Source organism: Juglans regia, chromosome 6 (genome assembly GCF_001411555.2).
Source record: "Juglans regia cultivar Chandler chromosome 6, Walnut 2.0, whole genome shotgun sequence".
NCBI lineage: Eukaryota > Viridiplantae > Streptophyta > Magnoliopsida > Fagales > Juglandaceae > Juglans > Juglans regia.
In genome coordinates, this window is record NC_049906.1 from 21,763,110 (window position 1) to 21,788,879 (window position 25,770).

At 41.5% G+C, this 25,770-nt stretch overlaps 1 protein-coding gene across 1 annotated transcript in view; it reads left to right on the forward strand.

The window, feature by feature from the left end:
* The first annotated feature begins 5,035 nt into the window (after window positions 1-5,035).
* Window positions 5,036-25,770, forward strand: part of LOC108995866 (alpha-galactosidase-like) — a 30,836-nt gene continuing 10,101 nt past the window's right edge. The window contains exons 1-9 of the mRNA XM_018971500.2: window positions 5,036-5,236; window positions 14,025-14,083; window positions 14,162-14,218; window positions 14,412-14,446; window positions 14,954-15,057; window positions 15,147-15,222; window positions 15,481-15,539; window positions 15,712-15,777; window positions 16,154-16,237. Coding sequence (XP_018827045.2) covers window positions 5,064-5,236; window positions 14,025-14,083; window positions 14,162-14,218; window positions 14,412-14,446; window positions 14,954-15,057; window positions 15,147-15,222; window positions 15,481-15,539; window positions 15,712-15,777; window positions 16,154-16,237 — 713 coding nt within the window. The 5' untranslated portion in view covers window positions 5,036-5,063. The remainder of the gene's footprint in view (window positions 5,237-14,024; window positions 14,084-14,161; window positions 14,219-14,411; window positions 14,447-14,953; window positions 15,058-15,146; window positions 15,223-15,480; window positions 15,540-15,711; window positions 15,778-16,153; window positions 16,238-25,770) is intronic.

A 25,770-nucleotide genomic window follows, 5' to 3' on the forward strand; every position in this document is an offset into this window, starting at 1 on the left:
GGGTAGCGGGTGGGGCCTAACTAGCTAGTCACCAGAGAGTGTCAGACACTATTGCCGATGGTGCCACATTTCAGTTCTTGTGGGGTCCACAGTGAGTATGGCACACGAGGTATGGGGACCATAGTAAGTCTGGCACATAGAACACACTCATAGCTGGTGCAGATAATTGTGTTGTGATATGGTAATCGACAGGAACACATATCTTTAGGGGAAACATTGCTTTGGGGACACATTGCTTTAGGGGACCCATGTAGCACCCAAGTAGTTGAGTTTAATCATCTAAAGAACAAGATTTCAAGTTCATGTCAAGTCTCAATTTAAGTCCAGTTCAGTTTAAGCACGTCAAGTTTAGTACACGCTTCAGTTTAAGTTATGTCAATTATGTTATGTTGTATATCAAGTTATGTTATGATTCCTTATGACTTTGATTATACATTCATGTTTTTACTGCCATGCATACATCATTAACCTGTGGTGAGATTTTCTATTAACTTGCTAGATTTGTAATCAAATCTCACTGTGATAGTCCTGACTACCATCCTCCCCGAATGGTAGATCTTGTTACAGGACCCGAAGGAGAATCAAGATTCAACCAACTGGACACGGTAGACTGAGCGACGATGCGACATCAATGTTATTATAGTAGTTAACTTAATTTACTACTTGTACTATGGAGTTGCATCTCCAATACTCTTTTGATCATAGCCATTTTGGACTAGCGCTATGATCTCAGTTGATTAGTATGTCGTTTTGTATGAAGTATGTTTTAATTATTTGAGATATTTTCAGTTTGGTACATAATATTGCTAAAGAAAAAAATTTATCCGCTGCGAATATTGCATAATGTTAGATGCTTGTTAGGAACATTGCATCTTTAATTGTCATGAAAGGGGGTAGGTAACCTTGTGTTGCATGTCTCGACGCTTCAGATGTCCTTCCGATCCCAAGTGGGATCTCAGGGCTTCACATCTTCAGTCTCACGAAAGGAGTTCCAGAGCAACAATATCTCCTCCAAAAGATAAACTTTCGAGATCTATTGTATAGTGAGGATGAGAGACCATGAGTGATTGTAAAACAAGCTTATTATAGTGGATTCTCCCCTCCCCAATAAATAAATCTTTGTCTCCTTCTCTTTATTTCCCCCTACACTTATGTACTGTTCACCTCCATAGATGTACGCACCAAGCGGAATACTGTACAGCTGCACTGGACCACTGCCTGGAGCTCCACACAATATTGATCCAGGCCCAGACCCAGAACAACCTCAGCGGGGCCAGAAATGGATCTTTCTCCCCTGTTGGACTGTTACACTAATTGTAAGCGTTAACACTATGCAATTCTGACGCATGATTCCGACCGATGGAATCACGCATCCCAATCCTAGACAATACATCCGTCACTGCCTCTATGCATCTTAGCCTATACTAAATCCCCATTCCCATCCATACAAGTCACACGGTTCTAAGCCAACTCTGAGACTTAAGCACAACTATGCTTAGGACTGATTACCCATTACATATGGTGAATCCGTCAGGCACATGTGTCTCACCAGATTACACATGTACCTTACACCTTATCACCTAAGATCAACATATAACGAGTTGATCACCTGCTTGTGTAAACAAGCACCATATTCTGATACCAACCTTCTCTTAACCCGGCTAGCATGACTCTTCATGCTACCCGTCCCTTTTGATAGTTCATCCCAAGACTTAATACGACAAGACTCCATTCACAACTACGTCTTACCTCACGTCATATAACTCGAGACTACTCTCAAGCTACACCGTGACCGTGTCACGTCACCTGACATCCGGTTACAACATTTCTACGCCAACTCCTAACTCATCGTGAGTACGGTCCCTCACGTACTCCTGTCACATCGTGACATCTCATCACGTTCTCGTTACGCCATTCCTACACTAACTCTTCACCCATCATAAGCACAACTGTCAGTAGTCATGTCACTTCGTGACATTCCCCAGTCATGCTTCTGCTGCGCACTCTTTCACTTGTTCTACCACTTCACCCATACTCTAAGCCATAAGTCAACTTCCCGGTGACACCTGTCACCTTAGACTACAGGCTACACCATAAAAACTTCAGGACACTGTTCCACAATTCCCGACACTACTCACCATGCTCTACGCCCATCAACTTCACAACCATCTTTATCTCTGCAACACGCCACACGGTGTATCGTTGCTCCCCATGGAGTACGCTCCATGCATACTCCTTTCCCACACGCTATGCCACACAGAGTACACTCCATGTGTACTCTTCCAATCCACACAACGCCACGCCACCAATACAGCACATACACCACAACCATACTTCACAGATATACCCAACACTTCACAACGCACTACACAGCACAACACATCTCCATACTACACAACGAACTTCACAATACTAACAGCACAGTCCACAACCTAATCAACTCATAACATAAATAACGAGGGATAGACGGTTATACCATCGACGGGATAACCCGTACATTGCTCGCTGACATCATAGTTGATGATGCCAAAAGGGTCGGTCGTATGTGGTGGCTAACCCACGTACAGTGGCTGTCCACCCTGCGTAGTGGCTGCCCACCAGATAAAGTGGTGGTTCGGGCTTAGGTTTGGACCAAGGGAGGTCAAGGGAGGCCGTTGGTGAAGACATGGAGGCTCGGTGGTGGTGGCACGGCAGTCCATGATGGTGGAGGGGAAACTAGCCTTGTGTGAGAGGGAGAGATGCTGTGAGAGAGTGAAGGAGCATAGGTGGCAGATCGGGGCCATGGGTGGTGGCCTGAGGATGCCTGAGAGGGTGGTCACACGTCGTGGGTGGTGGCGTACGGTGGTGGAGGGAGGCGAACCCGTGCACTGGAGAGGGGAGAAGCCCGTGCGGTGGAGGGAGGCTATGGGCCTCGGGTCAGGTGGAGGAGGAATGGGGAGGCTATGAGGTGCCAGTGGTGGTGTCCGGTGGCCGCCCACTGCGGCGCTAGGGGCATGCACAATGAACCCGTGCATGGAGGAGACCACGTACTTGCATGGGAGGAAGGTGGCCGTGAGGTGGAGGCTGACCTTGCTAGAGTATGATGGCCTGTGGGAGAGAAAGCTATCATGGAGGTGATGGCATCATTGGGCGGCGGAGGTGAGACCTATCGGCGCACGGCGGCACCAAGCTAAGGGGTGTCGTGTAGTGCAACCCGAGAGAGAGAGGGAGGAGAGAGAGAGAGAGAGAGAGAGAGAGAGAGAGAGAGAGAGAGAGAGAGAGAGTTGGGGGAAAAGTGAGGGAGAAGGAAGAGAGGTCTAGGTATTTAACCCAGTCCCTTCGTCTTGGGATCTACAAAAAGATCTAACGGCAGGGAATTAAAACACTGATTTAAAATACGTAAACATTAACTTAATTAAAAGTACTTAGAGGAATTAAGGTAGAATATTATTTAAAATAATATTCCTTCATCATTAATAAAATGATGAGATCATACTTAACATATTTAAGAGAATAAAACCATTAAATTAATTTAAAATTTTCATCATTATTTAAATCACGTAATATTTTAAATAACTAGAATCATTTATATAAAATTATTCCCCACACTTATAATATTGTTCGAGCTCTTCAAATATATTATAACAGAGTTATTTAAAATTTTACTTAGTTAAATAATGATGGGAATATTCCATTTAAAATATACATAACTTCAAAACACAAAGCTAGCTTTAGAAATCACATAGTATCATTAAAAACACGTCATCGAGGTTCGGCACGCACAACGAGACTCGCAATCACTAGATAGAAGGGGTAGACAATCACATAATTTTGCCCACAAGATTTGCTTACGTCAGAAAGAATGAATGTACGTCAGAAAGAAGAAGCGTACGTAAGAAGGAAGGAGCCAGGTGTTACACTAAGCCAAGCCCCATGCTCACACTTTACGCGGTCGAGCCCATCTCCCACCAAATCCTACACTCAAAGATCTTCACTGCGTAACGCAAAAGGAACAAATAACCAAGGACTGGCTCCCGAAATTTATTTCTCTACGAGCTTGGGTGGATTATTATGATTGCATATTTTATCTTTGAAGATTCTCAATGTCTTTTTTTTTTAGCAAATTCCCTTAAGAATCACGAGTAACTGTAAGGAATAAAATGTAACGAGCCCATGGTATTTCCTAGGCCCAGTCCAACAAAGCAGGAACTCATCAAGAGAGAAGAAAGAGAGAGGGAAGGAGGAGACAAAAGGCTAAGAATGGTGTCAGGAGGAAAAGATGGTAGTAGATATAAATGAGAGGTGATGTGATATAAAGCAAAGTGAAGTAACACAAAGTAAAGAGGGCAGGAGATAAAAGGCAAGGTCATAGACGACTACAAGGATTTTTGGCCAAGCTTCTTCTAGAAGGCTTCTTCAACCTCACAAAAGGAGTTCCAGTGACAATATCTACTCCAGAAGACACACCTTCGAGGTCTATTGTACAATGAGAATGAGAGATTGTAAAACAAGTTTATTGTAATAGATTCTCCCCTCCCGAACTTCCGTAGACCTAGGTCCAGTGTCGAACGACATAAATTTGTGTGTATCTTTCTCTTTATTTCCCCTGCATTTATTTACTGTTCACAGTCATGGATTTACACCAAACACCGTATAGCTGCATCGGACCACTACCAGGGGCTCCACACAACAACGATCCAAGCCCAAGTCCAGAACAACTTCAGCGAGGCCGAAAATGGATATTTCTCTCTTTTCGGATTGTTGCACTATTTTCAGGCGATAATACTGTGGTTGTACATAAGTTTCTCAAAAAAAAGAAGAAAAGAAAATTTCTACAAACCATAAGTTACACGTTCATGATTTGTTAATAATAATAACAATATAAATCTAAAAATCTTAACAAAATATTCATTCGAATTGCTGCTTTTGCTGTTATTGGGTGCACAAACGTCGGTCAACCCCCGCCCAAAAGTTTCTTCTTTGCTCCCCTTTGTATTTCCCTTTTTGAGTGAATATATGAGAAGCTAATTAATAAATTGAATGCATACCTCTTGGTCACATATATAGATATAGAGCTAGCTGGCATGGCTTATTTATCCGTTCGTGGAGGTTGGTCAGCTATGTCGGTGGGGCTAATTGTCTTCTGCATCTTTGTTCTCCCCAACATCGCCGGTTGTGTTTCTGCTTCACCTGCTCGGCGGACCCATCTCCAGACTAATCTTCTCGCAAATGGACTTGCTAAAACTCCTCCCATGGGGTAAGCAATCCAACTACTTTAACTCTCTCTGTTTTTGTGTTGTTCTCTTCAAATTGATATATTTTATATAAATGCGTCTGAAACAATACCAGTGAAAGGTCCGGTGCCCCTTTTTTAATGTTCCGGTCAGTAGACTAACGAGTTTAGAGATGGTCTTTTTACCGTGTAAACCGGTTGGATGCCGGAGTTGCAGTAGAGCAGTTTGGAGCTAGTTAGGAAGTGGGAGGAGTTGGTCCACGGTAGAGTAGGGCCCACCACTCACGCCATTTCCGATTTGCCCTTAATGCCATCCATGCCTCCATCCAAAGAAAAAAAACTCTACTTGTCACGATAGCCATACTCATACTAAAGTGGTCAACGATTGCGGATAATGAAGGTGTCAATTTTTGGATTGCTTTTCTAGATTTGTCAGTATTTTTTAAATATATATATATATTTTCGATCCATAAATAGAAAGTACTTTTACATATTATTTTAAGATATTTTTTTTATCGATACCGATTGTTCAAAAATAAAATTTCAACCATGAAATTTTTCGTGTAATACATCAATCCTTGCGACAGCTAGGATATAGTTATAGGTATGATTTTGAATAGCATGATAGGTCTCGTTTGATTATGTAGTTCAAATAAGATGAAATAAGATATTTTATTAAAATTTAAATAAAATATTATTAATATTTTTTTTTAATATTATTTTTATTTTAAGATTTGAAAATTTTAAATTATTTATTATATTTTATGTAAAAATTTAAAAAAAATTATAATAATTATATTAGATAAAATGAGATGAAATAATTTAATTTTATATAACCAAATCAGCCACTCTATATATATAATCTTCATAATTTAGAGAATTTGAATCATAGTTTTCATTCTTCCTTTCTCTCTTGGCAAAAGTAGATATTGGAAAAATCAGATTAGTGAGAGTTATGTTTTCTTTTGCAATATAGTCAGTCTTTTTAATCTCTTAACTATTTATGGTAGACTTCTTAATATCGTTATAAATAAAACACCAAGTTGGTCAACAGAATTAAAAGATAAATGAAAAATATGGAAAAACAAATGCTTACATTTCAAGTAATAAAAATGCTTTGAGTGCATTGGATGAGATCGTGCGAGGATCACATGCAGGGATCTGTACCCATGTGATAACCTTTGCTTTGACTTATTCTTCTTCTTCAATAATAAATCAGTAATATCTTTTGAGTCAAATATATTAATTAATTGACAGCCTAGAATCCAATTGTACAGCCTCACGCTCGCTAATGGTCTTGATATTTTTACACGTCTCATGCATAAACTTTTCTGGCTTTTAAAAAAAAAAAAAAAAACTCGCATATAAGCGAGTTTCTCCTCTCAAATAGTATGGCTAAAATACTTATATGGTCAGGCAATGATAGTTTTTTTTTCTTTTTAACTTTGAAAATATAGGAATTAATAAATCACATACGCATATGAGGTGTTTATGTCGATTTTGGTACACCTGCCGCCCCCGCGCTACCTGTAGACAAAATGAGTGTCGGTTGCCCTAAGTGAGGGCGCCTCAAATACTTAAGTCAGTTGATACTTTTAACGGTAGATGTGTGAGCATGTGTTTTTCAAAGAAAGAGATACCTCTTAGGATTTTTCTTCCCTTCCTTTATATTGTTTGGAGGTTGTCGTAGCCTTCGCTTCTTTTGGTAGCCTCGCTTGATAGCAACGTGTACTTTGAGGAGGCACATCACATCATTAAATCGAATAACCTCTCCTAAGGTCGGGCATGGACATGTTCCTCGAGAGAGCACTTCAGCGTATTTAATGTGGTATCCTTTCCTAGGTATGGGGGTATGGAGGGCCGTTTCGACTAGGGGTGAAAAACCGACTTATCGGTTCGGTTTAGAGTCGAAACCGAGACCGCACCGATACACTGAAAAAAAAATATCTCGATCGAAACCGGCCGGTGAAGGGGAAGAAAACCGTCGACGTCGGTCTCGGTTTTCTACCGGTCGGTTCGTCGGTGTCATCGGCGGCGTGAAGACAGAGAGAGAGAGGAATGAGAAACACAGAAACCGAACCGGAAAACTTCGATTTGAGGAAAGTTACACGTAAACTCGAACTCCATCATCACAGATTCCCAAAATTACAAGATATACAACAAATATCAAATGATTCACAACAAATATCACATTATCACAACACTATCGGTACCCTCTCTGAGAAAAATAAAAGAACCGTGGTCCCCATCAACAAACCTCAACAAATCGGAGATGGAAGCTTGAAACAAAACAAATGGATGAAACGGCGCAAATGGATGGAGGGAGAGAGGGACGGCATCGGAGAGAGAGGGAGCTGAGATAGAGACGAGAGAATCTGAGAGAGGGAGCTGAGACGCAGAACGGCGCAAGGAGATGAGAACGAGAAAGGGGAAGGGGGATTTTAACCTAATCATGAAACGGAGTCGTTTGGTCTCAACCAAACGACGCCGTTTGCTTTTTTTTTTTTTTTCAACTAGGTGGATTAAAACGATGTCGTTTCACTCATTTAAGTGAAACGGTGTCGTTTCTTATAGGTATAAAATGAAAAAAAAAATAGAATCGATCGGCCGGTTCATCGGTTTTTCCCTGGGTCGAATCGAGACCGAACCGGAAAACTTCGGTTTCAGCAAATATCTACCGCACGCCGGCCGGTTCTTCACCGGTTCCGGCCGGTTCTTGACTCCGGCGGTCGGTTCCAGTCGGTTGCGGCCGGTTTGGTCGGTTCCTGTACACCGCTAGTTTCGACTTAACTTAATCACTAACCCAAGTCAAAAGGGATGCATTGCCCATCTCCATGGTGCTTGTTCTCACAGACTATACCTTACTAGGACATGGACAGTTGACCATGTCGGCCCGTGGAGTTCTCCTTGATGGGACGTTCTTAACCTTGGAAGGAAAAGGCCTCCAAGCACGCCAGTTGTTGCCTTTTTGTGCATATTTCTCCTAACAGATACCCGATAGATCTTTGCCGCACATGTGTCAGCGGAAATCTAATCCATTTTGGTCTTCATCACTTAGAGCATTTACATCCGATTCGTTAAATTTTTTCTTAAATTTTAATTAAAAAAGACACTCCCTATAATTTTATCCTAAATTTTATTCATTTTTAAAAAACCTTCTACATCTCATTCCCTATCCTTTCTCTATTCTATTAAAATAATATTCTTCTATTATTTCTTTATTACTTTTTTCTCTCACTTCCATTTTCAAACTTAACAACTTAATATTTTTTCTTATGTTTTGAACTATTATTATAGTGAATATTTTAAACAAAAATTTAAATTATTTTTTTGAGGGTTTAATAATATTTTTAAAATTATTATTTTTATATTTTAGTAATTATTTAAATTATTTTTAAAAATATTATTTAAAAATATAATAAATATGAGTATAAGAGAAAATGTAGTTGATTGAAAAAAGAATTTATTTTATGTATTTGAATAAAATATTAATAAAAAATAATTTAAAGGATGAATAGTAGGCTGCAAGGTTGTCCAGTTGGAGCCGAGTTTCTCCCATGTGAAAAGCTAAGACCGAAAGCTCTTCTGTCTCCGAGATCGGGTGGGAGTTTCCTGTTGAAGAGGTCGGCCATCAAAAGTTTCCCGTAAAGGCATCTTGGAGCCCTGTTCCAGATGGTCATGCCTTCACAGTGTCTCCTACCGCGAAGGAGCCAAAGTGCATGAATTTGGTCCATGTGGGTTTGTGATAATCAGGTCGTCTTGGACTCCAAGGCAATCCTTACTAGCGAGAATACTAATTGATTCCTTATGTTATTGGACCATTCGCTCATTACTGGGTGCGCGGTGTTTGATTTGGAGGGTTCGGGTTCGGGTTCCATCTAGGGGCGAAAAAGGCTTGCCTCTGCCTCTTCGAACCTGAAGGGGCGCTCTTGAAGGGTGTCAGTACCTAAGGCTCCTCCATGATCTCAGGCAAGGACCCTTCCAGCCCGAGGGGAGTTCCGTACCCAATTCTGTTCTTTAGGCTGTTGGCCTCTCCCTACTCACTTGGGTGTTCCTCCATTATCGATGAGACTACAAAGAATTACTTTTTTAATCCGAGGTCATCCAATCCTTGTCTCACTTAGCCCTCCACACCGTAAGCGCTTGTTCAACACCTTGAGCATTTTCTTGCTCAAGTATGTAATCTCTTTGCTTTCTATGTGGTTCCCTTTCCCTTCTCACTTTTGTTTAACTGGTCGTCTTCTATTCCAGGAGCTTTGTTCTTTGGCTGGTAGGATTATGCATCATCACTACTCCTTGGAGGAGCAGGTGCAATCCTCCTATTCATTCATGGTGGAGGCTAGTCGGCCCATCTTGGAGGAGAGAAGAAAGTGGGAGGGTGTTGCCGGGATCAAGAGGCCGGGGAGGGTGTTGCTAGGATCAATAGGCCAAGGTGTCTGTCTTGAAGGTGGAGGTTTTCAACTTTCGTCGTGACCTAACCTTGCAAAATACCTCCCTCAAGGAGATCTCGGACGAATATGCTTTGTCTCAACAATGCAAGGAAGTGGCGATAAATGCCCAGGCACTACCGGTGGAAGAGAACTCTACGGAGCATGATTGTGTCAACCAGCTAGAGAACAAACTGGTAAGGGTGAGAGAAAGTAGTGTTGAGTATACGAGGTGGTTTGTAGAGAGCAAGCGGTCTTGTTCCCGCCTCAGAGATTACCTCGACACCGCTCACAACGAATGCGTACGAGCCGAATGACCCACAGGGTGAAGGAAAGGTTGGCCAAGTCCAAGCGGAAAGGTTGGCCAAGGCTGACAGCAATGGGTCGATGAGCTAGAGGCCAAACTTAACCCCTTGCAAGGAAGATCTTTCAGCTTTCTCCTCAAATTTTCGCGACACTGTCAGTGTGTTATCAGGCATTTGGCGTTGGCTTCTGCCTTGGGTTATGGATGCTGAGGAGGTAGTTATTGGCCCGACCCGAAATGAATCTAAGGACCTTGGCTCTAGAGTCCCTTTATCTTGACGAGTCAACGATTTTGTATTTCGATTCCAATGGTGCAGACCTTATACCAGACACCTTTCTTAACCAATTGCCTCCCCTTGCCCAGGGTTTCACCTCCTAGATTTTGCTTGTGTAACCACTTATCAACCACTGGCTTGGCTTAAAGGCTGTATCGGGCAAGTGTCAGCAACGAGAACTAGGTCAACTTCAACAGGAGCATTCTTGAGTGTTGGCTTGGCTCGAAGGCTGCATCAAGCGAGTGCCAGCAATAAGTACTCGGTTGGCTTCAGTAGGAGCATTCTCTACTACTGTCTCGGAGGCCGCATCGGGCAACTATCAACAACAAGTACTCAATCGACTTTAGCGGGAGCGTTCTCTACCGCTGACTTGGATTGTAAAGTTGCATGCACCATATTATCACCAAGAAAGAGTACCATGAGTTTTGCAACCTTATTCCATTACCTGGTCTGAGGAACCTTACATATAGTACTTGTTTAAGTCCTTCTCATAGTGCTGAACTCGGTAACTAGGCATGATAATCACCAACAGTATTACGACCTCGCACCCACAAGTGATTGCAAATTAAGGCCCCCAATTGGGGCTTTCGCATACTCCCTCATGTGTTTCCGCCATTACGTACTGAGCTTCTCTCGCGAGATGCATCTTAGGAGTAGTGCAGAGAAACCCCTCTTGTATAACACCCCTCTATCAAGGTCAACCTAATTGCCTTATTCTACACCTTCCTTGATTTTGCTCTTTCATCCACCAATTCCCTCGTAGTTAAGTTCTCAACCATTTCGCATGCCCAATCCAGGACCCCAAGTTCTACTATCGCCTCTTCTTTTTTGATCGATGGGGCTCCCAAGGGGAAGTGAACTTCTTGTCCCCAAGCCAATTCACTCTAGCTTGTCTCCTCGCCAGTTATATTCCCAAAGGTGATGTTCTATAACTTCTGAATCGATTCTCAGCATATCTTCATGACTCCATGTGACACATGTCACTATAATCGATCAAGAGTAGCTAAAGATGCTCTCTCCGACCTAGTGTTAGTCTGGTGGCAATCCTGACCGTTGCATTGGGTCAATCCAGGTATAACATTACCATTGCATTGGCGGATTGTCTTCACCCCGCGTCTCCACCCCTTGCTCTATTAACTTTGGAGGTAGTTGGAAGGTTTCCCCTTCCTCTGCTGCTTCAGTGATGCAAATGTCCAAACCTTCATTCTTGAGCTCCAGCATATAGCAATCGCGTGCCAAGGTTTGCTCGCCTAGTACTTCGCCTATACCTTCGTATGTTGGAAACTTCATCTTTAAGTGATAGGTGATGGTAATAGCCCTCATCCTAATCAGCGTCGTTCTACCCAGGATGGCATTGTACGATATGCAAGCTTTCACAACTAAAAAAGCAGCCATGACCGTTGTCGTGTAAAGGGCCGATCCTGCTGTGACCGGTGGCACGATGGTCCCTTATAGCTGCACTAGCTCCCGTTATCGATCAAGATCTAGCGGGTGGTGTAGTTGGCAATGAGCAAGGTTACTACCAGGATGTCATCATGCGAGTACAATATCCTGGCTTCCTCAGTGAATATTATTGGAGCAACTGCCTCTGTCTCCATTTGCTTCACCGGTTGATTGGCAGCAAACTCCTCTTCATATCACACCCTTCAGGTCGACATTGTCGTGCCACCTTCGAAAAACCCCCAGCTACGGTCATTATTTCATTGAGTGGCGAGTTTGGCCTATCGAGAATCTAGTGGGGAGAGAGTCCTCTCACATGAGCCTTTCTCCTACCGCGTCTTAATGCCCTTTTAGCAACTCCTTGGTTAGTCATTTAGGGGGAGGCTTGCGTCTAACCACATATTGCCCTAACCTCTCGTTCCTCCATGTCGTTTCAGCCCAGTGCTAGTCATGGCGGCAATATCAAGTCCGGTGTCCCGCTATCCCGTGATAGGTGCAATATGCTCTGGCGCCTTGACTGCTTGGTTTGCCATCATCGCCCCGTTGCAACCAGACCTCCTTATCCCCCTTTATTTGCATGCTCGAATGATCCCCTTTGAAGCCCTAGTTTCGGAGTCCTTTGTTTTTCTTCCAGTCGCCAAGACCTCTCCCTAGCTTGTCGGTCTTTTCTCGTCCTTTCACGCTCTTACTGGGCTCCTTTGCCTTCCAGTCTGCTTCTTCCACTTAATATCTCTTGGGTCGATTAGTGCTTTCAAAATTTCATCCGTATTAACAAAGTTTTTCATCCTATCTATAAATTCCCACGAGGTTGTAAATGTTCTCCTAGCCAACTTGGCCATTGAAGTGCTCCTTGGCCATATCCCTTCTAAGTGCGTAGCCAACATTATTTTCTCATCCTAGTCATTTGTAGGTCAAACGTTCCTTGTTGAATCCCGTGAGGTATGCCTTTAGGGCTCTCGACTCAACGTTGCTTTAACGTGAGCATAAATGTGGCCAATCGCCTTTAGGGCCTCCAAGCACGCTAGTTCTTGCCTTTATAGGAGTAAAACAGCCCTCCAATAAGCATTAGACACGTAAGAAAGTGATGAATTAGCACAATACACAAGGATACATGTGATTAAAACTAAAAGGTTAAACATTGAAGGAGCTTTCACCCATGCAGCCCTGCTGTTTTCTTACTTTGGCGAATATTCGACTAGGTAAAATATCAACTTCAAATCCCCGTCTATTTCTAGTAGAAATTATCTAAAACTCGAGTATTTTTTCATTGAAAATTGTCATTAGGCTCGATTGAAAAATGTAGTCTTTGTCAATTCGAATTTTTTTTTTTTTAAAAAAAAAAAAGGGATTTCTCATTTCTTCTTCTTTGGTTGAACTACCACTAGGTACTTGCTCCTGCAAAATTTCCCAAAAATGGAATTCAGATTTTGGCCTAGCATGTCCAATGGATCCGTCTCCCTTAGAGAAAGAAATTGGTGGAAGAAGCTGTCTTTAGTGACTGTGAGATCATCCGATTTGACAGAGAAGCTTGCTTGCTGAAACCCACTAACCATTCTTTGGCATAAAGAACCCAACAACCATAAAGATCTTAAGCTTGCTTGCTGAAACCCACTGAAAGCTAGTTTTTTATGTAGAAAAATCATAATCTACGCCGGCACAAAGAACCCAACAACTTGTGAACAACTTAGAAAAATCTGCAGTAGAAACAACAGCTTTGAAAGTAGCTTCTACTGCAGATGTAAACATATCAGGGGATAAATCTGCAGGCAAAAATCCATTTTCATATGAGGAACCTTCTTATTCTTTTGTTGACAAGCCCCTGAGCTTAAGATTCTTCTCCGGTTTTTCCCGCCTCTGGTTTGCCTCATCAATCTGCTGCTGCAACTAAAGAGACTCAGAATCTTTATTCTAAATTTCAAACTAAAATTTATGAGCTCCATTCGTGCCGGTTGGGGGGGTTGAGCTCCATCCGTGCTGTGGGATGAGTGTGGGTTGTGATGGAGTGGAAGAAGAAGAGAGTGGAGGAGGGCTGTATGAGATATTGTGATTGGGTGTTGCCAAATGCAGAACATGTAAAATGAAAAGCTTACGTGGAGCCCTACTATTGTAGGGTTGTTTATTGGAGAAGACCAGCCGAACTGGTCTCTAGGTTTTCTCAACAAAAAAAAAGAGAGAATAGAATGGATCAAACTAATAAATAGGACAACCAATTATATGAATGTTACATAGTCTAAAAATAGATTAATATTTTCCTTTGTCAATGAGTTTAAATTCCTTAACTGATACTATTATTAGGTTGGCTCAGTTGTCATTAACTCATCTTTACAAGTAATAATCTCCTCACAACTAAGGTTAATTGTTGTTCAGATGGAACAGTTGGAACCACTTTGGCTGTCAGATTGAGGAGAAATTAATTAGGCAAACAGGTATAAACTTGGGTAGTCCATCCTAATCAATTTTACTTTACTGTAAAATTTAATGTCAAATTTATATTGTGACTACAGCGGATGCAATGGTTTCAACTGGACTCGCCGCAATAGGATACGAGTACATAAATCTAGGTGCGAACATTGCATTGGAGTTTGTGTGCTCTTTATCACTGGGCAACAATATTATAATTGAATAATGCTAGTTAGGCTTTTTGAATAATCATTAACAACTGATCAGCTTGTTATGTCAGCTTATGCTTTGGATGTTAAGAGTAGAATAACTTTCTTTCAAACTAATCTATTATTATTTTTAATATCTTTTCAGATGATTGCTGGGCTGAATCTAATAGAGACTCTGTGGTATTCTCCACATTCACCACCTCTACATCTTTTTAGATGTAGAATTTTTTCCTTCTACATTAATTGTCTTTTCAAATCCTCCTCAATGATTGCATGCATATATATATATATATATATATGTATGTATGTATGTATGTATAAAAGTTGGATCATTCTACAAACCAAAAGAGTAGAAGGTTTAATTAAAAATGGCATGAACCAACTTGACTTTAAAACAAGCTACATAAATTAGGGCTGATTTGATTACATAAAATCAAATTATCTCATCTCATTTAATATAATCATTACAACTTTTCTAAACTTCTACACAAAATATTATAAACCATTTAATTTTTTCTAATCCTTAAATAAAAATTATATTATAATAATATTTTATTCAACTTTCAACAAAATATCTTATCTTATCTCATCTAAATTGTGTAATCAAACGAAGCCTAATTCTGCATTTAACAGTAGTAGATTTAGAAACTTCTATCAAATTGTAGTTATAAAATAGAATTCTGGCAGGGAAATTTGGTGCCTAAAGCTTCAACATTTCCATCCGGAATCAAGGCTTTGGCAGATTATGTCCATAGCAAAGGGTTGAAGCTTGGAATTTACTCTGATGCTGGGTATCAAAGCTATGCTTGTCTGCACTAGAAATCAAACTGACTCAGTTACGGCCAATCCGTGCTAATTTCTTGATTTATATTCTTTGTAGAAACCAAACTTGTGCTAAAGCTATGCCCGGATCACTAGGCTATGAGGAACAAGATGCAAAAACTTTTGCCACCTGGGTGAGAATTAATATTAGAGTTATGCTACATACAGTCATTTTTACGTACTTCTCACGTACTCTACTGATGTGATTGGCCAAATCAATTATTTTATATTAAAAAAAGTAATGCAACCAATCATATTAGTGGAGTACGCAAGAAATACGCAAAAGTGACTGCACATAGAATATTTGATTAAATATTATTCCTTTTAAGGATTGTAGTGTTCATATAAGAGTATTAATGTTATAAACATATTATCTTTTGCCATTTTGGTAGGGTATTGACTATTTGAAGTATGATAATTGTAACACTGATGGCACAAGTCCAAAGGAAAGGTATAAATTGCCATTTTTATATATGCATATTTGTTTGCATGTGTATATGTTCCTATATACACATATAAGTCTGATATATAATGACTGTTAAAATATTAATTAAATGATTGAAACTTCAAGCATATGGATAATCTGCATAACTCTAATAAGGTCTCCTCATCTTGTGTAATAGGTATCCAAAAATGAGCAAAGCTTTAATGAATTCCGGAAGATCCATCTTCTTTTCCCTTTGTGAATGGTGAGTATATATGTTATATTTTCTTTAGGAAATGATTATTATAGTGGTGGATCACTGGATCCTACTATTTTTTAAATGAAGTGGGCGTAACTTGCATACCCTAAGATTGTATATAGCATTATTTGTTTCATCAAGTGCTATTTATAATTTAGAGATAAAGTAATAATAATAATAATAATAATAATAATAATAATAATAATATTATTATTATTATTATTATTATTACTATTATTATTACTATTATTATTATTATTATTACTTTTAGAAAGACATAGGGAATCTATTATGCTTTTCTTCATAGGCTACTCAGTTTGTATGCCTCTCTTGCTAAACAATATTGAGTACTAAATAAATCGTATATTTCGTATCAATTTAGGGGACGAGAAGACCCAGCAACTTGGGCTCCAGGTATCGGAAATAGCTGGAGAACAACCGGTGATATCAGAGATAACTGGAATAGGTACGATGAATTATACGGCCAAGAATTTTTTTTTTTTTTTTTTTTTATATATATCAAGGTAAAAAAACTAGACTAACAAATTTTCCTAAAGTACTTGCCCGAGGTCTGAGCATAGTTGCGTCTTTGCTCGCCAAGGGGCGGGCAACCTCACTCATTTCGTTGTTCGCCTAAAGGCGAGCATTAATATTTTGCTCTTCGCTGCTTTCCAAAATGATGGTACTATTAGTACAACTCACGTAGCTTGCCAAGATGGCGAGCATACTCTTCCTTATGTGGCTCGCCAAGGTGGCAATTATTAGTACTGCCTACGTAGCTTGCTGAGGTGGCGAGTACGCTCCTCCTTATGTTGCTCACCGAGGTGGCGAGCACTATTGTTCTTTTTCATTCCAGCTAAACTTTGTAATACTTATTGAGGTGGGCATCATACCGGTGGTAAATACTCGCCTTAATGTATTCCCCATATCACTTGCCTAGGTATATAGTGATCACCATTAATGTTCGTTTACATTGCTCACCATATGGCGAGCAGCTGATGAGTCTTTGTGACACTCTCCTAATCATACGAACACATCCTTATTTATGCTAGTTTGCTCAATTGGCAAGCAATATCTCCCAATGTTGCTCACCGAGTAGCAAGTACTTACATCCATAATGCTCTCCCAGTAACGACCATCATGCACACGTCTCTAATCATGGGCAGACCTACGTTGATAGCCCCCCAAAAGTTTTCAAAAATATGCTTTAGTATATGATTTTTTCAAATATATCCTAATATAAAAGATAATTCTCCCCCCCCCCAAAAAAAAACATTTTCAAAAGTCTCATTTAGTACTTAGTTGTCTAGGTTTCTTTTAGTTTTTTAATCATTTTTTCATAATTATACCTATTTTTTGTCATTAATAAAATCTCACATTCTCATTTTTCTTTTTCTTTTTTTACATCTCATAATAGGCAATAAAATATCTTGGTCCTTTTTTATAAGCAATTTGGTAAATTTACAACCTCATTTTTCTTATTTATTTCCACTTTTCCTTCTAAGTCTTTTACTAGCTAGCTTGTTTGGATTAGTTTTGTTAGTAAGTACATATATACTACCATCAAGTTAACAATTATGAGTGAATGCAACAAATCTCGCATAGCTATTTTTATCTATATTATAAAGACTTTACAATATTCAATCTTAGATTCAACAAAAAAATTTATCTTTGTTTACTTAATTTTTATCATTTGCTTCAAAAAATCTTACATGTCTATTTCTGTCTTAATTTTTATCTTTCACTTGAGTCTGATGGAGCTCAAGTGAGAGGTTTAGATGGGTGACTTTAATAATTTAGTTTGTCCCTAGATAACAACTTTATATAATTAATATTAAATATTGGTGACACACTTTGCTACCTTAAATATTGGTTACTGTTCACCCCTACATACGTCACACTTTGTTAATCGCCCCCCCCACCCACCAAATCCTAGTTCCACCCCAGTCTCTAATGGATATGATATTATGTTAAAAACAGTCAATCGTGTAATAGAAGTAGATTGCTTCCGAGTTTTTGATACAAGATACAAAATATTCTGAACATAAAGGATTATATAACAGTCTTCCAACAATTGTAGAATTATTTTGATACCTCCCAAGGGTAAGTTCCACTTAAATCCCCTTCTTCAATAGACAAATCCTCCATAGGAAAATTCAGGTACTCAAGTGGAGGGATAGGTATTACCAAGGCAGGGGCAACGAGCAGAAGATATAATCCCAATATGGGGTAGCTAAACTAGGGGTATCCCCACACATCTTGTCATTGACCATTTAATATCATGGGGCCTGTGACCACCTATGAGTCAACTCTCATACCCCCATCTGGTAGATGTATATGGTTATCAATGAGAATGGTAATTGTTGCGACTCTAGAGTTTTCAATAAGCATTCTTTGTACAACTCCATCTAAAAATAATTAAAGGGATCACTTTAACAATTCTGTAAGTGAAGCTAGTGTCGGTGATATAAACAAACAAGTAGATTATCACGAATTGATTATAAGGAGTAGTTATTGAATAGATATCCATAATTTAATCCAAACGAAGAGTCATCAAAGATTGCAACAATTATTCATCCAAAATAATGAAGACATTATAAAAGACGTCATCAACATAATCCAAGATTTATCAACAGGCTCACACTTTTATTTTATTTATCTTATCCTAGTTTTCATATTTATGGTTGTCGAATGTTCTCTATTCACATATCCTATAACCTGCACGCATGGTTTTACCCCCAAGTGGGTTGTACACCATTTACTCCCTTCATCTTATAGGGTTGTCCTCACACAGGATTTAGTGGCCCCTTGCCACAGGGCATGCATCCCCATGATTACATTGACACCATTGGATGTATTGCAGTGTCCACAATCAAGTTTGGTAACAATCTCAAGACCAAAACCTTTCTTGTTGAGTCTTTTGATTATATTAAATTGATCGATATTTGTCTCCATAATTTCATCATCATGATATAGAGACATGACTTAGCACATCGGATACTAGGCTCAAACACCAGCAACATAGATAAGGTGGGGGCTTGGGGTTGCGGGTAGCCTCCGATGCCTAAGTTAATTTTGTTCTTTTTTAGGGAGTATTTCAATAAGCAAAAGACTATAATCCTTAATTCTGACTTGGACTTTGGCTTTTATACGGCTAGCCGAGGTGGTCCCCCATATCCCATGTCAAAGGTACATCTCTTTCGTACGAGATGTTGCACTCTTGCCTCTGACGGGGCATAGACTTCTTGGGTCACATCCTTGCAGCAAGTTGGTGGGAGAGGCCACTCTCTACACGTTTTTGTCAGGGACAGGAGGCCGTCTCGCACAAACTATCGGGCACAAGGTGCCTCACTATGACCCCTGCCTATTCGTGTGTTTGTCCATTTGACGGCATGGCACTGTCATGGAGGGCGGTGTCAGGAACATCGGCGTCTCATCATTCAACGTTGGCTTCCCTACCGCCCAGGCTCAAGGCTTTTCCCTTCCTTCCCTGGGCCCTGGGCCTTTTATTCTACATGCTGCCCATGGGTCATGGGGGCTATTGTGCTTCATGGGCCTTCATGGGCGTGGGTATCTCTCCAGTTTGGTGGGGGATTTTACATCCCTTCCAGTTATCTCCCCAATTCCTACTGTAGGCGTATGGTAGAAATTTGCCATTAATCTGTTTGCCTCTTTTCTCGTGTTTGTCAACCTACGGTGTGGGGGGTTGCTCGCCATGCACGTCTGCCCATGTTCCCACGTTGGAAGTTGTGTTTTGATCCCACACTCTTTCATGCAGCAAAAATCATGGGACGTGTCCCCCCCCCCGGCCATTCCATTTCTTGATAACACAAGTCGCTTCCACGTCTAGGCAACCCAATCATCGTTGTTGCCTATTTAAGCCCAAGCTCAGTATCACTTTTCACTTTCTTGCTTCTTCGCATTTCTTGTTCCCTCGTGTCTTCATTTGCCTTTCTTTCCCAAACCTTGCGCCTTTCTCCGATCTTCCTTCTTAGCTCTTGCCAGCCGCCTTCTTCTTCTTCCTCATTTGCCTTCAAACCCTACCAATGATGCCCAAGAATACCCCGCATTTTTCTTCCCATGGTGCTCTCTCAGCCCATCCAGAGGGATCATCTAGATTCCTTGGGGGCATGGATCTCTCTGAGGTCCATGATGAGTCCCAACACTTCGACGGGTATCATTTGGCCTCAACTATCACTCCCATGGACTTAAGGTCATTTAGAAATTCCTTTGGAACGCCTGGTACCACGAACTTTGAGGCTCCGGTGAGTCGCAAAAGGGCCGTTGATATGGAGGGGTTTGCCATCCCTCAATGCATACCTATGGGTTGCGGCTTCCCTTCTGTCTTCCAGTTCGAGAAATGTTAGACGTCCTCCATTTGGCTCTAGCTTAGCTTCAACCCAACGCATGGAGGATCTTGTTATGCTGCTACATTGTTTGGCAAATGGTTTTGGGAGTCCTCGGTCAAGTCTACCTAGACTAGACCGCCAAAGAGTTCTTGTTCACGCAGAGTGTGCTGTGCCTGGACAGCAATATGTCAAGTTTTTGTTCCTGGGCAAGGTGAAAGATTGCCTGCCTAGAATCTCGTTACTCCCACATCAAGGATTGGTTCAAACAATTTTCCTTCATGATAATAGAAGGTTGGGAGTTTCCTTTAAGGAGCAAGCTCACCGTGAGTTCCCTATCCGAGCCATTTGGGGCATTGTACCGAACGACAAAGAGATCAACCTAGGGAAAAGATCTTGTATCGAGGTCGAGGAGTCGTCAGGTTTGGGCGACAATAGCAGCAGCGCTAGATCATGGAGACGGCCTCCAATGGGCCAATCATCCACTTCAAGGGCCTCGAGGACCGCCCACAAACAGTCACGTTCCTCGATGGGCCCTGGTGCTTCTCGGGCTGAGCAAGCTTCTCCTCCACCACCCTTGGTACTTCAGTTTCCTGCCCTGCCTGGCAACATGGGGTAGGCAGGGGTCCTTAGTCAGGGAGAGGAGGAATTGGATATGGCCATCTTCTTGGCCTTTCTCAACCCTCCCCAGAGGGATTCTCAGGTCTTCACTCTGCCACCTAAGGTCCAAATGGACTTCATCACCTAGAATGGGGGATTTTGAAGTGGCTGGGTATGGTGGGACGCCAATGTGCTCAGGCAACACTGAGGAACTCGCCTCCTCAAGCCCTGAACCGGATATGAGGTCGTCTCCAAACCATACTCAGATCATGGATCTTGATTATGATAGGGCCCCCATCCCAAAGTCTTCTATTGGCATGTCTCCCAAGACTGAGGTGGTTTTAATCATGGCCTTGGAAGGATTGGCTAAGATGGTTCCTCCCCTAGCTAACACGGGGGTATCGGGAGGCCCCTTAGTTGAAGACAAAGTTGCCCTCGCCAACCCCTCTGGTCTAGGATCGGGTAGCTCGAGGTGCCGCTGGGACCGACATTGGTGCCCGAGGAGAGTGCCCCCGAAGGAACTGCGGGCTGTCACAAAGATAAGGGAGCGAGCGAGCAAGTCCCCACTTATAAAAGGGACAACAATGAGATGTCCCATCCAGAGATTCCCGAGGAGTGAGGAGTCGAGGGGACATCCGCTCAGGATGGTGAGACCGTCCCCGAGGTCGAGGGGACACCTAAGTTAGAGGAGCCCAGGGATGAGCCCGTTGTTCACTGCGAGGTCCAGGGAGCACCTATGTCGAGGAGCCCAGCTAGTGGCGAGGCCGAAGGTGCACCCGAGTCTGGGTCAGCTGGCATCCAGCGCACCATAAGTATGTCTAGGCAGGCCCCTTGAGAAGGACAATGTTTGGGCATAGCTCATCGGGGGTGAAGGCACTTCCTCCCAGATTTGTTCTCACCCCAAAGGTAGCTAGTGTGTAGGGGGCTTGTCTTGGGAGTAGAGGGAAGCAAAGCCCCATGAACCAGCTCAGGTTATGATTGGGCCTGGGCCGAGGCCATTAGTCGGGAGGCTGACAAGCTAAAGGCTTTCTTCTCCTTGGTAAGGCCTTTCCCTCATCGTTTGCTTTTTACTTCCTCGTGTTTTCTCCTTTCTCGGTCTATTTTTTTGTTTTGCTTTGTATGTGCCCCTTTGTCTTGCCAGGGAGCTCATCAATTGCCTGCCCTGATTGTGAACGAGACGGGGGATCTGTAGGAGGAGGTCCCTGGTGTTGCAGTCCCTTGCCAGCCTGACTCGTTTCAAGCTAAGCAAACCTTTGCCCAAATGTATGCTAGCAAGGAAAAAAAAGAAGAAGAAGCTCACTAAGCAAAGTCAGGAAATGGCCATCCTTCAGGGTGAGATGGCCCAATCCCATGAGGTGTCTAACCAACGTCTCCTCTGGGTTGAGCTCTTGGAGGACGAGCGAGATAGCATGCGCAAGTCGCTAGACCTTCGGGTGGTAGAACGAGAGGAAATCTAGGACTCGTGTCGTCACCTCGAGGCCGATTTGGACAGGTTGACAAGGCAGAATGAGTCAAACGTGAGGTCGTATAAATGGCTTGAGTAGAAATACACGGACCTCTCAAAGTCATGGAAGCACAAGTCCTCCTAGCACGAGGCCCAATTCAAGAAGATGAAAGACTTGGAGGCCAAGCTAGTTGTGGTCGACGTGGCTTTGTAGGTGTGGGACTAGTAGGTCGCAACCTTAGAGTTCGAGCTAGCATCTTGACGAGAGGAGCTATCTGCTCGGGACTGAGAGATTGAGGCCCTGTAGACTACATTAACCGACCCCCAGTGAGCTGCCGCTTGCCACTCTGCTCAACTACCCAAGGTAAAGAAGATATGTGATCAAGCATGGGCCTGTGGTTACAAGGAGGGTATGGACAGGCTGAGGGATCACCTGTTGGAGAATCCCTAGACTGACTTGAGGTCCTTCGAACTACAATCCCTTCATCCAAGCGGTCGCGCCCTTTGCTACACCAACACTATCGATAGGAAGTAGATGCCCGAGGCCTTCCAAGAGCCTTGAGAGTTGACTAACTCCTTTGTTTTGTATTTGTTTGCCATTTTTGTATATAAAGAACAAAAGGTGTAACACCCCGACCCCGAGGGTCCGGAGAGTTAACTCATAAAACCTGATAATCAACTCTAACAAGGCTAGAGTACTTCCAAATTCAAGAATTTATCCATTTTCCCAAACCTCAAATCTGACGTATATACTTCAATTAAATAAATCAAATAAACTCATCTATCCAATATTCAATCCAACAACCCAAGTAAAATCAACTCTTCTTCATGTCTCAAATAACAACTAGAAATAATATAACATTAACATAAGTATCCATAAACCGTCTAAATCCATTGAAGCAAACTTAAGAAAAATAATTAACCTCCAACACCAACACTAATATCATGAGATACCCAACAACAAAACAATGCTAATCTTCTCCATAGACTCTAATACTGATCTTCAGCTGAGCCATCGATGTCATCTGAAATATTATGAAGATTAACGGGGTGAGTTATCAACAACTCAGTAAGCAAGGAGCATATACCAGCATGTAAACATGAGCATTTATAACATTTGATAAGCCGAACAAAACATTTACTTTCAGAATGCAGAAACAAAACTTTTACAAAACATTAGAGCGAAGTTTTCAGAAAATAAACTTATTCCAAAAAGAACTTCCGTTGGCATTTCCAAACTGAAACATTATAATTAAATCATCTCTTAGCATCACATCGGGACAATACCATGTTTAACCCCCGTGGTAGGGTTATAAACCACCATTATACCCGTGGCTGGGCCATATTCCATGTTTCACCCCCGTGGTAGGGTTATAAACCACCATTATACCCGTGGCTGGGCCATATTCCATGTTTCACCCCCGTGGTAGGGTTATAAACTACCATTATACCCGTGGCTGGGCCGTATTCCATGTTTCACCCCCGTGGTAGGGTTATAAACCACCATTATACCCGTGGCTGGGCCTTAACAGAAACAGAACGGATTTCATCGAAAATCCGGTTACAATCATATACAGAATCAGAACATCATGCCAAGATTCTCAGATGACACATCATATCAAAACAAAATACTGAAAAGCTTCAGATCATTTCACATGTTCGAGATAAACATAAACAAAATATTCTCATTTGTTCATAACAAAACTTCCAGATTTTCATATTCGCTCTTTACATAGTTCAGAAATAAAGTACACAAAACTAGCTCATGTCTACACCAGTCATGACAGAAAAACACTTTCCTTTGTATAGAATTTATGCATATGCAGAATAAACATTTGAGGTTGTTTTCAGATCATCTCTTTCAAAAATTAAACACATTTATTCTCAACGTCAACCTCCTTTCATTTATTTTATGTAAAACTAGTATATAAACCCCGCTTACCTGGACTTCTTAGCTTTTCAGAAATTTCTTCAAAAAATGTTGAGTCGACTAATAATCGTCACCTATAAAAAATAATCACACAATTTCCGTAAGTTTTCAACCAATTACGGATTTCCATATTTAAGCCTAAGCTTCTAAAATAATCTATCTTAATTTCTCAAAACTTAAAAAATCCTCATAATCCCAAAGTATATCATTACTTCATAAAATCACCAATATCCACCACAACCCACGTCATACACAAAATACCAATATTTAAACCTGAACAGCCAAAAATTCTCATAGTCTAAACCAATCATACTAACAACTCCATCACCCAATCCAATCAACCCCGTTACTCCTCGGACTCAGTCCGGCAAAACCAACCAGCAATTAAAATACAGTGTAATGTGCTAGTGCAAAAATACATTAAATTCACGAGAATTCTTTGAAAAAATACTTACATTGCTATATAATGATTTCCGAAGAATCACGAAACTGAAAAAGGCGACGTCTGAGCAACACCACAGTGTAAAATACACTGTGGCCGTGGGTCACAAATACCCACTTTTCAACGGAGACAAACGAAGACCCCAAAATGATAGGGTAGGGCCTAGAGAGGTCGGTGAAGCCAATGGTGGTGGTGGTTTGCCGTGGATGACGGTGCAAATGGTGGTTTAAGGCCAAAAACGTATAAATCGGAAATGGACTTGGTGGGGCTTCACCGGTGACGGATCGGAGCTGGGGTTGGGTCCAAAGGGTTGCCAAGAGGTCGAGGATGATGTGGTGAGAAGATGGTGGCCGGAGGTGGCGCGATGGCGGCGCGGCGGCGCGGCGGCGCAAGGAATACCGCGGCTTCGTGTGGTGCGTGGAGGCTAACGGTGGCGCGGCTGGGGCTGGAAATCGGAGGGGGAGGTCGCCGGTGGGTGGGGGTGCTGGGAAGCCGGGCGGTGACGACCACTGCCGGCGCACGGCGGCGCTAGGGGCGAAGGAAGAATCAGACGGAGAGAGGGAGGGGGTTCGGCGCGCGGGAACCAGCCAGGAGAAGAAAAAAAAAAGGAAAAGGAGAAAAGAAAAAAGGGAAAAGAAAAGGAGAGGAAAGAAAAAGAAATGAGGTCCAATCCTCATAACTTGGGTCACGAAAATGATCCAACGGAAACGATTTTAAAACCATAAGTTAAATAAAATAATTTAAACGTAATGGTAAAGTCAAATTGAAATAATTAAATCACCCAGTGATTAATTTAAATATTAAAAGTAATTTAAATGCATAACAATAAATAAATATCAAGAAAGCACACAATAAAATAATTTTCACCAATTTAACAAATTAAAATCATAGAAATAAACTCACTAAAAAAATCCAACCAATTTTAAAATAGAAGGATAAATTTTTGAATAAATAATAAAAATCCTTCAGTAAAAAAAATTACACTAAAATACGGGGTGTTACATCCTTCCCCCCTTAAAAAAAATTTCGTCCTCGAAATTTGTAAGGTCAAACATCACGCTAAAGCAGGATGCCAGATACAACTCAAAACACGCTCGAAAAGACCATACCAACAACAACTCCCAACAAGCATGAGTAATGTTCTCTCAAGTCTATTTTCATAGGCAATTCCATCATACTCGTATTAGTCCCCCAGTGGCACAACACGTCCAGTATTCTTAGGGTGGCAATACTATCC